The sequence below is a fragment of the Cariama cristata genome, unplaced genomic scaffold (genome assembly GCF_000690535.1).
Source record: "Cariama cristata isolate BGI_N322 unplaced genomic scaffold, ASM69053v1 scaffold9043, whole genome shotgun sequence".
Taxonomy (NCBI): Eukaryota; Metazoa; Chordata; class Aves; order Cariamiformes; family Cariamidae; genus Cariama; species Cariama cristata.
The window spans coordinates 9,557-21,351 of record NW_009610107.1 but is presented as its reverse complement, the minus strand read 5'-3'; the positions used below and the strand labels follow the sequence as shown (position 1 = coordinate 21,351).

At 42.4% G+C, this 11,795-nt stretch overlaps 1 protein-coding gene across 1 annotated transcript in view; it reads right to left on the bottom strand.

Moving 5' to 3' along the window:
• Window positions 1-1,141: 1,141 nt before the first annotated feature.
• LOC104159771 (probable asparagine--tRNA ligase, mitochondrial) overlaps window positions 1,142-11,795 on the bottom strand; it is a gene marked incomplete at its 5' end in the record, with an annotated part of 17,035 nt that continues 6,381 nt past the window's right edge. The window contains 2 exons of the mRNA XM_009697766.1: window positions 1,142-1,246; window positions 10,400-10,480. Of these exons, the coding sequence (XP_009696068.1) occupies window positions 1,142-1,246; window positions 10,400-10,480 (186 nt within the window). The remainder of the gene's footprint in view (window positions 1,247-10,399; window positions 10,481-11,795) is intronic.

Sequence of the window (11,795 nt, the reverse complement as noted above, 5' to 3'; positions counted from 1 at the left end):
CGAAAAAACTCCCATCACGCCTACAGTTAAACAAACCTCTTCCTCATTAACTTTCCCCGCTAATGTCTGAGATGACGCATCAGCCTTTGGCTGCCAAGTGACCCGTGCTTTGGTCACAGCACCCAGGGCACCATATGAGAAACGTCCTGTCCATCGAGAACCTTTAGCTTGAGTATTTCAGCAGACCACAGCCGTCGAGGTGGTCTGAGAAGAGACAGTGTCTCTCCAAGAGAACAAGCCAGGCAGAAAAAAAGCTTTCTGAATAAATTTATACCTTTTGATTTATACGCAAAACTTGCCCTTTGAACAATTTCACTGTCCAGTGGAAGTGGCCTGAAGATGAGGGGTAAAATCCTAGCTTTAAAAAATGTGGACTTGGAAGATCTGCCTTTTCATGTGGAACAGGCTCCCCAGGGAGGTGGTGGGCTCACCATCCCTGGAGGTGTTCAAAAAACATTTAGATGTGGCGCTTAGAGTGGGTTTAGTGGGCATGGTGGCATTGGGTAGAAGGCTGGACTTGATGATCTTTGAGGTCTTTTCCAACCATAACGATTCTATGATTCTCTGCTCATTGCAGGGGGGTTGGATTAGATGACCTTTAAAGATCCCTTCCAACCCAAACTATGCTATGATTCTATTCCATGACAAAGCATCAAGTGTGAATAGCCATGAAACAGGAGAAATGAGAATTGGCAGAAGGAAGAAACACAACAGGAAGATTGAAGGAGACAGAAAAGGGAAGCTTGGGAAACAAGGAGAAAAGAGGAAAGGAATATGATAGTTAAAATGAAAAATATTTTCTTGCCAAGACATGCCAGATGTGAACAACAACGAAAAGACACAAGGTATTGCAGTTATTAGCAAGAATCCAAAGTTATTCCTGTAAAGATTAAGTCTCCATCTGATATTCCCAATCCATGGCAAGCAGAAAGAGACTTCTAGTATTTAAAACTAGTTCATAGACCAGAATTAAAAAGTAGTCTAATTTTCCCCCTGCCTAGGCTCACCTCTCACACCATCATCCAGCCACTGCTGCTCAATTCATTTCTAGCACACATGGCACGTATCTAATGGATATCAATGGGGCAAAATTACAAACCAAGAAGACCCCACAGACCAAGACAATAACTTCTCATTTTGCTCACCCTGCCATCACTTCCAAATGGAGCTGGCCAGAAACTGTCAGGAAGGCAGGCACGTTGAAGAAATGGGTCTTTTCCGCAGATTCCCTTGCCTCATTAGATGTCTGTAAGTCAAAAAATGAGCAAGAAATCAGACTATCAGTGTTTACATAAAAAGCACAGCTTCCGGCTTATTTTCCCTTTTTTCTCTTAAGAAATTCCATGAGATTCAACCCAAACACTGATGAGATGGAATCCAACAGCGTGGTAAGTCACAATACAATGCTCCCCACCTTTGCCCAGACTGCTAATGGGCTCTAAAACCTATTCAAGCAAAACACATTAAGAAAAAATCCCACAAGGTAAAGCATTCTTGGGGACTTCTCTTTCCAGGGGTCCAATGCGAATGTGTCTGTGTAATGAAAAGCTGTACTTTAAGTGGGAAACATCACAGCTCCTGCCTCCACTTTCAGTGACTTATGAGGATATGGGTTGTAGGTATTGCTTGCAGAACAAGTTTGTGAACTGTGGCACACACCCCCAGTATCACTAGGAAAGCTTGGAAATGTCAGCACAGAGGAAAGATCTGCAGTTCCTTCATACATTTCTCAAACTAACAGGGATTGTAAATTGGATCCCCAGCAATTAGTTATACCAGTTCAGCTGAGCAGGAAGTAACTTGTTAAGAAGACACAGCTTCATGGAGTTTGCCCAAAACTTTGCGGGCAGCACAGAGTTCTTACAAAGCTAAAAGAATATGTGGATCTTCGCTTCTCACCTCTTGCCTTTGTATGTGGCTATGTCAGGAGCTCCAAATTTTACTCAAAGAAAAGAATTGTGTAACTTATGTGTTTAAACATGGATGAGCTGAATTAGGAATGCCACTGTAGAAAGGAACGAGGTAACAAAATGTAAAATAAACTGTCAGGAAGGACATATTCACCATTTTACAAGCAAGTTTGAGAACAAGAGTGGAGAAATGCAGATACTCTAGAGTAGCCTCTGATTTTTGGCTCCCTGGTAAAGTAACATACATATAGCTAAGGGCTCTGTCTACCGAGGAGTTTGGGAGCAGGTGGAAAAACCACACCCTATGTTTCTGGGAAATGCAGACATTAAAAATGAAAATCCCTCTGGAACACCTGTTGAAGAACATTTTGCCCAGCAACATACAAAAGAAAGATGTCAGCCTATCAGCCCAGTCTCTAGATACAAGTATTGATTATTTTCACTCTTTTTTTCTTTCCTACCAAGATGAACAGTGAGGGGGAAGGAAAGAACCTCTATCATTGGGAAGTTTGAAGCTTCACACAGCATTGCCTTCAAAATTCATTTCAAGTCTGATGAGAAAATGGAGGAGTATTTTCCATGTCAGCCGCACTGACTTTTAGCAAAGACTTTTAAAATCACTGTTATTTCCTTTTCATGGGCAAATGAATTTGTTTCCATTGCAAAAAGACAAACAGTAATCAGAAAAAAAAAAAAAAGGAATGCAGTATCTTCTTAAGACTTGTTATACAATCTTCAAAAAAAAAAGCAGAACTGAAACAATATGGAGTTGGAAACATCAGAGTTTATACATTATATAGGCACTGAAAAACAAACTATGTTTCATTTCAGCTTTTGCATGTTTTTTCAGGTCACCAGATATTTTAAGCATAAAAAACTATGAGTAATGGAAAATTTAGCAAGTTCAGTGTTTCATTATGAAAAATGCTCTAAAAAAAGAGTCCCATCAAAGTGATGGTATATTTTTGTTTTTTAATTTCCAGGCACAAAAGAAAAATTAAAAGACCCTTATGTTGAGCACTTCAAAAGTCATTTGCGCATAAGGACTGTGCTTCACCGTTTCCCTGGCAGACATCAAGCTGATGATAAGACAGCAAGGAGTCCTCATGGTAGAGAAAGTCCCCAGCCTCCTGGGCTGTGTTAGGCAAAGTACTGCCAGCAGGTCAAGGGAGAGGATCCCTCCCCTCTGCACAGCACTGGTGACTCACCAAGATCGCTGGGTGAAGTGCTCGCTTCCCCTGTACAAGAGAGACATGGACATACTGGACTGAGTCCAGCAAAAGGCCACAAAGATGATTAATGAACTGGAGCATGTTTCATATGAGGAGAGGATGAGAAAGGTTGGGACTGTTCAGCCTGGAGAAGAGAAGGCTCAGGAGGATCTTACCCTTGTGTATAAACACCTGATGGAAGGGAATGAAGATTGAACTAGACTCAGCTGTGCTCACTGAGAGGACAAGAGGCAATGAGCACAGATGCTAAAAGACACACAAAATTTCATCTGAAAACAAGAACAAACTTTTTTAATTACTGTGAGGGTGGTCAAACACTAGAACAGGTTGCCCAGAAAGGCTGTGAAGTTTCCATCTGGGAGGACATTCAAAACTTGTGAGGACAGAGTCCTGGGCAACTTGCTGTAGCCAACCCTGTTTGAGTATGGTGAGATGGATTAGATGATCTCTAGAGGTCACAATTCTGTGACTTTTTAAAAAACATGAAGATAAATGAGATTTTTGTTTCAGCTTTTTCTATATTTCGTTGTCATCCCTAAGCTTTGGAGGAGTCAAAGGTTCAGGAGAAAGACAGAAAGAAACTTAGAAGCTAATCTGAGGTTTGGCTGATCTACGTTCACTTCCAAACAAATACTTTCTTCTGAGCTAAGTTTGAAATACCCATTTTTCAAAGTGTAGTTCCTAGGAATTATGCTAAGTGTTGCTAGCTCAGCTAAGTGTGCCACTGCCTCCAGCCATCCCACTACCCAACTTGCTTTGTCATGGGGAGGTTGTTAAGCTCAGGCTTGTTTGCCAGCCTTTGTATATTGTACAACCTGCCATTTTTCTCAATGAGTCGGAAGGCGTTGCTTTTGTTCTCAAAAAGCTCTGCTGCTCATCACAAAGATAAAACAGAGACTGTCAGAGACCTCAGATCACAGGGCAGTTTTATCTCTTCACAGCATCACACTAAAGAAAAGAGCAAGCTTGCCTTTGCTCCACAGAGATCAATGAAAACTTGACAATTTGCGGCTGTAACCCCAGGACTGCTTCCTTTGTTTCATAGGTTTTGCAGTTCTAAAAAACTCAAACAAAACCCAAGGATGCAGAAGCAGGCCCCTATTGTTTTCTTCAAATAAACCCAGCATATTTGCTCAAAAACAGTAAGGATATTAATAAACATACAAACATCCACATACCACAGCCCCAGAGCCATGGCCAGAACGCTAAAAAGAAGAGCCATGTACCACTTCAGTTTCTCCTACTGCAAGGTTAGTTCAGCTACATTCCTTGTTCCATCAGTGAAAAATCCTACCTAATCCTGTAGGATGCAACTTCTAAACAACGAGAAAGAGACAGACTGGAAGCAGGAAAAGAACAGAAGAAATCAGCCATGAAATCTCAACACTTCCCCCCAAATCCACAAACAGGATACAGCTGTCTTCAGGAGCTGGGGTTTGGTTTATTTATAATGACTTTGTGTCATTTTTTCATTCTCCAAATCAGATGTAATCTCAGGGAGGCAAAAGGAAAATAGACACAACAGTAAGTGACTGGAGTAAGAGTGTGAGAAAGTCTACAGCTCAACTGGACTTATAAAAACCTGCAGACAGTTTGACAGGCCACCAAGAGATCCCGAGATGTGCATCTGCATTGTGAGCAGCTCCTGGATGGCTTCCAACAGAAGGTGAAGACTGAACATAGCAATATTTAGATAAAATTTTACTCCCCCATCAATATCCTATTGCCTTGCCTCTCCATAGCTGCCCACTTCCTCTCCCCCATTTTGAGACACAAAACTTGATGAATGGGTCTTGGGAGCTGCAAAAATCAATCTACTTGCTATGCAGGGAGAATGAAATGCCTCCCCTTCCCTTCAGAAGGGACTCCTTCAGCAAGGAGGTATCCCGTGATCAGCAACTTTACATTTCACCTGTACAAATATTGACTAACCCACGAGAGGTGGTTCCTTCACTTTACACATTCAAGCACAGGATCAGGCCAATGTTTTCAAATGCCTGTGCCCCAGATTTATGTTCAGCCTTTTATATCAAGATTGCTTCTTTATTATAAACAACCATAGCCACTGATAGAAGACATATAGTAAATAGTAGGTGATGCTATCCCTTCACTGCTGACATTAAGCGAGATGTTTTTCATGTCCATGACTAGTAAAATGAAGTGACAACATTGTGGTGCTTTTATTTCAATTAGATGGACTTTTCTCCCACTTCCTAACCCCAAAATACCTACTTGATAAAAGATTAGGGGGTAATAATGCATTTGCTTTCAAGTTTTCTCCATTCCTTAGTCAAAAACTACCCAAATTACAATGGGGAAAGAGGGAGGGGGAATCTGTATGAAACACCTTGGTGTCTCAGAGTAAACATGCTATAAACATACCGGGATTCAACGTGAACATCAAAGGCTTTTTATTCTCATTCTAAATACAAGAACAACTGGATTTAGTACCTGTTTTGTTCTCCATCTCCTCAAATGTCTAATGATTTAATTTAAAATTATTCCCTTTGATGTCAGTCCTGTATTAAGTTTTACTTGAGGCAATTATCTTCAGGAGAGTATAAATCATTTGATTTTGTCTTTCACTGTAAGCAAGCCAAATGCATGAACGGATCAGAGAAGACTTGAAAAGCTCATAGAAATCACTGCTATAGCTCTAGCCCAGGCCCACAACACCGTAACAGCACCACATCTTTAATCCAGATCTGACCCCTGTGATGTCCCATTATAAGCACGATTGGGCTTTCCTTTTTAGACAACCACTGCAAAATTCCTAACTTCTAAGAAGTCCTCCTTCCAATTCCAGTCCTGATTTTGATCAGCTGGACTTCCACTGGGCAATGGCAGCTGGTTCTGCTGAGACAAACATCTCATAAATATGGACTGGAATTATAGGCAGAGATGAACCAGGTAGAAACAAGCAGAAACTGGGAGAGCTAGAAAATGCAAGCAAGCTCTCCCTCAGCTCAGTTCCAGCTTACTCTGATCGCTGCTGAGCACCTCTCTGAAGTCCCAGTCTCCCAGGGACTGGTTGCCTCCCAGACTGGGATGCATCTCTAAAGGGGAAAACACCCGACAGACGCCAATAGTGTTGCATTTAACTGTGATTCTCCCCAGCAGATCCCAGCCTTCCTTGGTGCTCACAAGGCAATTTTTCAGCAGTATCAAAGGAACAGTAGGAGTAAGTTCCTGCATTTTCAGCAGCAGGCACATATTTCTGGCACCACAGTAGGCACAGTCATGAACTTGCAGCCTTCAGGGATCTAGAAACTTTGACATTCACTCCTGTGAATGGGTGGGGAAAAACAAACAAACAAAAACACACAACAAAAAAACCTAAAAAGCAAAAGCCAAACAGCATACAATTTCTGGTTACATTTTAGAGAAGAATACCTGGCTGGTTCTTCGGGTTTACAGTTAAGTATCCTTTCAAATAATGAAATAGCCTGAGCCAGACCCTGAGTTCAGTCAAACACCACCCAGATGCAATGAGGTATGTGCTGGGGAAGAGACAAGCCTGATACAGAGCACATTATTACCTCTGCTGGAGCCAACACATAGAGTGCAGCGCTCCTCGCACATACAGCAAGGTCCTCAGGAAGGAATAAGGCTACAGGCAATACAAAACATGTGCGATCTACTTTAAAGAGCTGTGAATGCCAATACAGCTGTTGTGGTTTGTAACTCACTGCACACTGAGTTCTTATAAAAGGCTGCAGCTGGGCAGCAGGGAAAGTGGCTGTCCAGGGCCTCATCATATCGGCTGGAGTGTCCTAGGCCAGAAAGACTTCTAGAGCATAGAGAAGCCTTCACCTTCTCCACAGCAGCTGAGGACAGTCAAACAAGGAAACCTTCCAGGGTGCAAAGTGGAAAAGACAGAGCAAGAGACCCAGAAAGCAGGGAGCCTTCAACACTGCAGACAGAGTGGGAGGCTACTGAAAATAGCAGGGAATAGACGTGCAGCCGGGTCACAAAGACAAAAGAAAAGCAGATTTCCTAGGAACCAGCCCCAGAAGGGGATTGAATAAAGTTTCTTGCAACATACAAAGCTGCTAAGAATTTTAGACTTCAGAAGAAAAAAAGAAAAAAGCGAGGAAAGGATCTGCCCTGAAGTGCTAAGACTGCTGGTACAGAAGAATTATTCTCAAGATTAAATTAAAATAAAATGGGCCATCTCACTCTGCTGATCTGCGTTCCCCCTATTTCAAGAATTACCTCGTCCTACTTTGCATTCTACTAAAAGCCAGCTTTCAATATTCAAAGCTCTTTTGGTATTTTCAGTAAATTTACTTTAAAGAAGGCAGAACAAGCAAGATGGTTCCCCCTTCCAGGGTTCCACCAAAGGCACATACCGTCAAAGGTACAGAAATCCACAAGTTGGTGTTGCTGATGCTCTCTATGTAGGTTAGGGTCTGCCTGGCTGTTTTCACACTTCTGGCAGTTTCTCCTCAAAACTACACTTTTCAGGTGTAGAAAGTCTCAACTGCAAAAGATTTCTCTGGAGTTCTCACCATCTTGTGATTTCTTTATTTTTTTAAAATCTCCTCTGCTTACTGCCCTCTTTTCACTGTTACGGTACTTCATTCTAAAAATATTCAGCTGAACTGATTTGCCCAGCAGAGAGGGAAAGGATTCTCCCCCATGCCAAGTCCTAGTTTGAGAACATCCCAGCCAAAGCTATGTACAGACTAATCAGTACGCCCAAAACCAAACAAAGATAATGAGGAAGCTGAACATATAAACAAACACAAATCCTACAGGATTAAGAGGTCTAGGAATCAAAGATCATATGCCTTCAAAAAGCCTTTTCCTTCTAACTCAAGATACTTTTCCCCCCATCTCTCCAAGTCTCATGTAAAAACAGATTCCTACTCTCTTCACTTTCCACCATTTCCAAAGAATGCATGGGCCTGAACAGCCATCAGACATTAGTCAGAGGATTAAAACTGTGCCAGTCAGAAGAACACAGCTATTAAAAGGCAACAGTTCACAGGGGGTGCAAAAGTTGCCTCTGCTTGTGTCCTAAAGGCTACTCAAAGTTTCCAACTTATTCCATCCACAGCAGGACAGCTAAACTAGTGAGATTATCAGTTTCACACACAGCCCAAGAGAGCAGAGAAAAAAAAAAAAAAAAAAAAAAGAGAGGCAGGAAAAACATGTAAGCAGCAGGTTTATTGTAACTACTACAGATTCAGGAGCAATAGGACACCAATTCATGTTCTGGTCACAGCTGAAGGATAGGTCTTAAAACTTTTAAGTATAGGACTTAAACATTTTTTTAAATTGAAGAATCTAATTTTCCGGTTGTTTTCACTGATTCCCATCACTGTAATTCTTGGCTACTGCTCAAATACAAGAAGAACAGGAATTTATTTTCTCCCTTGGCCTGTGTAAGTAGGCAATTTAAAAAGTGACTGAATACAGCAGACGAGGAATGTCTTGATGGCTGGTTTGATTAAAAGCATATAGAGATTCTGGGCTTTGCTGCAAATACCACACCCTTATTTTTACGTCTGACACCCCCTTCTGTCACCCTTATTTTTACATCCGATAGCCTCACATGCACAAGCTTAATCTTCCCCAGATTTCCACTCTCAAGAAACAGCATCACTGCTCCAGTGGCATGAAGTGGTCAGAGCAGGATAGCAAGTGGTCTTGGATCTCTGCTAGCCAAGACCAATTCTGAACAGAGCCTTACAGAAACAAAATCAAGTCCTAAATCAGGCCAGACAATGAAGTGGTACTCAAAGAAGAAACAAGAATCAGGGAGAAAATTCCACTTCCCACCAGCAAGTGGGTTTCTGAAGCCCTTCCTTTGTGGCACAGGCCATTTAATGGGATCTCACTCAGCACTTACTCTACACCTTTCAAGCACAGCTGTCAGTACATTGCTCCAAGACAGGTATTATTTACACCCAAGCAATCACACTGGAGGGAGAGCAAGAGATATGCCTTGAACTATACAGTTAGTTAAGATCCAGTTTATACGAGTTTCAGACTCACAATTTAGTACCTCAATCAACATTTGCATTAGTGCTTCTGCTACTACCACCCACCTACGCTGTAGTCCTGCATCCTCTACAGCTTTCAAGTGGATACAATTTGTACCAAAGATGTAATACACTGTACAGCTGCAAACTGTGTAATGTTCTCATCATTAAGTGTCACTTGTTTTCACATCTTAATTTGCATGCAACAGCCTGGAACGAACCTTTCGTAGCATTAAGGGATCTCAATTAAAACAGGAACAATTTAGTTTAGCTAATCAACTCTATTGTCCCAGCAAGCAAAAAGCTGAGCCACATATACTGGTCTGGAAGGGAATCGCTAGTAGCACAGGTTAGACCTTGAGATCCTGAAGAACCAGTACTCGAAGGCCTTTTGTCATGAGGCTGCCCAGAGAGTGTGAGATGTGATCCTGCAGCAAGCAACTGCTACCTCAACAATTTTTCTTTTGCTTACAGATGATTCACCAGCAAGGCTGGAGCCAATAAGCGTAAGTGGCAATAGATGTAATTGTTTGAGACAGAAGAGTGAATTTCAAATATAGAAGTATAAAAGACAGATGGCATTTCTTATGATTCATGGATGTGGGGGTTAGGAATCATGAGAAATCTGTGGGGAAGATCTTAGTCGTTATAGCTGTGTAAGTTTCATAGGAGGTCTTGACCCAAGATGTCAAGTACTTCATATAATGATAGACTATGGCAGTAATTTCGTGGATGGATGGGGAGACTTGGCAATATTGGGGGAGAATTCTGACAGACAACAGGAGTATCTCATAGGGAGGAACATATACACAGGTGAAAAGGAGTTTTAGGAGTTGCTGACTTTCTTTTAAGGAGTTATCTCATGGTGAATTATATTCTTTATTTCAAAGCTAAGAAATATTTGCTTGTAGGAGGCAGTCCTGAATGTCCCATGCCATCTCCTGGGCTCTTATGATCACATCTTTCTGTTTACTAAGATGTTCCACCTCACTCTGTCGTTCTTTGTCAATTTTTCCACAGCACCAGGGATAGAAAAACCTCGTCAATACAAAAGGTGCTGATTAATGCACAAAACAGCAATTAAAAAAAAAAAGTAATGCATCTGTTTAACTCTAAGTTATTAGCTGAAGCAGAAGATTGCTATATTAAAAAAATAATCACAGCACATAAAGGTTTTCTAAAGACAAACATTTCCTCTAACCTCCAATGACAGCAGAATTGCTCTGCAAGCAAAAAATCAAAACAAACTTCAAGCAATCCAACTTACCTCAATTTGAAAGAGTGCTCCGGCACCTTCACAGTCATTTGATGTAATTATGGGGGTATGAATATGCACATAGCCATTATCCTGGAACAGAGAGAACACTAAAGTTGACTAGCTAAAGATATCAAACATCAACTTCAAGGATGACATCAACAAGCACACATCATAACTCAGCTACTAAAGATGCAGGAGCAGGCCAACCCCATGTGCCAAAAGCGGAGCCGGTGGGGCAGAAGACCGGTCTGGCTGAACGGAGAGCTTTGGCTGGAACTCAGGAAAAATGGAGAGTTTATGATCTTTGGAAGAAGGGGCAGGCAACTCACGAGGACTCCAAGGATGTCGTGTGGTTATGCAGGGAGAAAATTAGAAGAGCCAAAGCCCAACCAGAACTTAATCTGGCTACTGCCGTAAAAGAGAATAAAAATGTTTCTGTAAATACGTTAACAACAAAAGGAGGGCTAAGAGAATCTCCGTCCTTTATTGGATGTGGGGGGAAACATAGTGACAAAGGATGAGGAAAAGGCTCAGGTACTTAATGCCTTCTTTGCCTCAGTCTTTAATAGTAAGACCAGTTGTTCTCTGGGTAGCCAGCCCCGTGAGCTGGAAGACTGAGACAAAGAGCAGAATGAAGCCCCCATAACCCATGGGAAATGGTCAGTGGCCTGCTATACCACTTAGACACACACAAGTCTGTGGGGCTGGATGGGATCCACCCAAGGGCACTGAGGGAGCTGTCCTACCCAAGCCACTTTCCATCATTTATCAGCAGTCCTGGCTAACCAGGGAGGTCCCAGTTGACTGGAAGCTAGCAATGTGACACCTGTCTACAAGAAGGGCTGAAAGAAGTATCTGGGGAATTACAGCCCTGTCAGCCTGACCTCAGTGCCAGGGAAGGTTATGGAGCAGATCATCTGGAGTGCCATCACATGGCACATACAGGACAACCAGGTGATCAGGCCCAGTCAGCATGGGTTTATGAAAGTCAGGTCCTGCTTGACTGACCTGATCTCCTTCTGCAACAAGGTGACCTGCTGAGTGGATGAGGGAAAGGCTGTGGAAGTTGTCTACCTGGACTTTAGTAAAGCTTTTGACATCATTTCCCACAGAAATCTCCTGGAGAAACTGGCCGCTCATGGCTTAGACGGGCGTACTCTTTGCTGGGTAAAACCTGGCTGGATGGCTAGGCCCAAAGAGTGGTGGTGAATGGAGTTAAATCCAGTTGGTGTCCGGTCACAAGTGGTGTTCCCCAGGGCTCAGTATTGGGGCCAGTTCTGTTTAATATCTTTATCAATGAACTGGACGAGGGGATTGGGTGCACTCTCAGGCAGTTTGCAGACACCACCAAGTTGAGCAGGAGTGTTGATCTGCTGGAGGGCAGGAAGGCTCTGCAGAGGGGTCT